General features: G+C 53.0%; 1 protein-coding gene across 6 annotated transcripts in view; it reads right to left on the bottom strand.

The window, feature by feature from the left end:
- TOPAZ1 (testis and ovary specific TOPAZ 1) overlaps positions 1–1,462 on the bottom strand; it is a 78,792-nt gene extending 77,330 nt beyond the window's left edge. For all 6 annotated transcript variants that reach the window (XM_045295075.1, XM_045295076.1, XM_045295082.1 and 3 more), the window contains exon 1: positions 1,105–1,462. In XM_045295075.1, the coding sequence (XP_045151010.1) occupies positions 1,105–1,462 (358 nt within the window). The remainder of the gene's footprint in view (positions 1–1,104) is intronic.
- Positions 1,463–2,096: the final 634 nt, after the last annotated feature.

The following is a 2,096-nucleotide window of genomic DNA, read 5'->3' as shown; positions in this document are numbered from 1 at the left end:
TTAGCCCCCAATAAAATGATTTAAAATGTTTTTGAATTTATGCTTCTGTCAGGCTTTCCCCAGCTGCCAAGTAATGTTCCTTCAAGAATAACAGGAGGTCTAGGGACGCCCCAGCATGACCTTTTAGGAACCTCCTTTGCTTACAGATGAGATGTAATGGGAAAAAATACATCTCCTTAATGTAGCATTTTGAGGACCTTTCTGAGTTGGTCCTTGAATAATTTCATGACTTTCCCCCTGTAAGGAAAAAATATCTATGCTTCAGTGGAAAATCGTGCATAGAAGTTACCCGTCACCATTTTCGGATTCTGATTCTATGGAAGTTATTTTATAACTCTAATAAAACTGTTAGCAATGCAAAATAATTGTTTAGAGGTATGCAAATTCTGTCCAATAGAGTTCAATTGACTTCCTACTGTGGAAGAGCTATGGTTCCTTCTGCGTGCACATTTTAGCATTACTGAACTATAAGTGTTCCTGGTCTTTGTACTTAAAAAAAACACTGATTATAATGTAACAAAAGTAGTAAGAAATTCAAACAATATTAATGTGCCTGGAAAATAAAATAATTAACACATATTCAGTGTTAAATTTTATGTTTATGTGAGAGTCATGGTTATAAAACAAGGTCTAGAAAACTAAACTTTTCCTCAGAAGTATCATTTCATACCACATATGTTGTTAGGACCCTTGGTGGCGTTAACCATAAGGTCGGGGGTTAAAACCCCCAGTTATTCTGTGGGGGAAAAACATCCGGCTATCTGCATAGGACACTCAATGAGACAGTTTTACTCAGTTATGTAGGGCCTATGTGAATTGGGAGCCACTAAACTGACTGATGGTGGCCTTATGTGTAATGAATGAAGCGTTGCTGAGCCTACATATCTTCATGATGGTTGGTATGTTTGAGTCTCTTATTTTGGCAATTATGTCCATCCATCTCACTGACGCTTTCCTTCATTGTTATTGGTCCTTTACTTTATGAAGGAAGGAGCCCTAGTGGCACTGTGGGTTATTCATTGGGCTTCTGACCGCAAGGTTGACAGTACAAATCCATCAGCACCGCAAATGGTAGAAAGGGGGTCACACTGCGTGACTTCTTACTGTGTCTTCCAGGCTGCAGAAGGACCTTGGTCTTCGCTGCTTCTTTGCCGGCTCTGTCCGCACGCATCGGGCCTGCCCCGCGCCCCGTCAGGCCTTCGGGGCCCTCCATCCTCGGCCTCACCGCCTGCCCAGCCCCGAACGCGCCGCCGGATTCCTCCGCTCCCGCCTCTCCCGGTGCGGACATGCGGGCCACCATTCTCCTAGGCTGCTGGTTCTCCTCACGGCCCCGGCTCTCAGGGCCGCAGCCTCCGGCCTCGCCGGGGCCCGGCGCTGCCCTTTTGCCTCGCTTCCTCAAGCCCCGCGCTTTGACCTCACACGCCCGGGCGGCCGCGGGGGCCGAGGGGGGCGGCGGCCGCATCAGTCCCCGGCCCCTGCCCGGCAGGGCCTCGCAGCACAGCGCTCGCCAGAGAGCGGGAAGCGCGCGAAGGCGGCCGCCTCAGCCCCGAGTCCACAGCCCGCGGCCCCGCCCCGCACGCACGCCCGCCAGCTCTACCGACCGGAAGCGGAAGCGGAAGCGGGGCGTGGCCTGGCCTGACAGTGGTTGGGCCTAACGGGCGGAAGGACCACGAGCGAGCGTGGATGGTCTGGCGCGTGGCCGAAAGCTCCGCGCGCAAGCTCGAAAGCCAAAGGAGGTAGTTGGGGGGGCGGGGAGGAGGAGGTGTTACTTCGTGAGGTCCCGGCCGGACCTCCCCGGAAATCGGCAGGGCTCGTCCAAACCCAGACGCAAAGGCAAACACACGGCCATGGGTGATGCCCGCTGCTACCGACCGTCTCGGTCGGTCGAGGACAAGGTCGAACTGCCCGTGTGAGTTTCCAGACGGCAACTGTTTACTGGTGTAGAAAGCTCGTTCTCTCCCCTGCAGAGCGGGCGGCGCGCCCCATGCATCCGTGCTACAGGCCTCCTCACGGCTCACCACGGTGCAGTCGATCCCAGCTCAAAGGATGTGTAAATCCCAGCTGATTTTTCTCCACAAGCTCCTGTGTTGGTGGGT

This window comes from Echinops telfairi, unplaced genomic scaffold, assembly GCF_000313985.2.
Source record: "Echinops telfairi isolate 266 unplaced genomic scaffold, ASM31398v2 ScPeMD7_4225;HRSCAF=4972, whole genome shotgun sequence".
Classification (NCBI taxonomy): Eukaryota; Metazoa; Chordata; class Mammalia; order Afrosoricida; family Tenrecidae; genus Echinops; species Echinops telfairi.
Note: the sequence above shows the minus strand (reverse complement) of the source record. Positions and strands in the feature narration are given on the sequence as shown.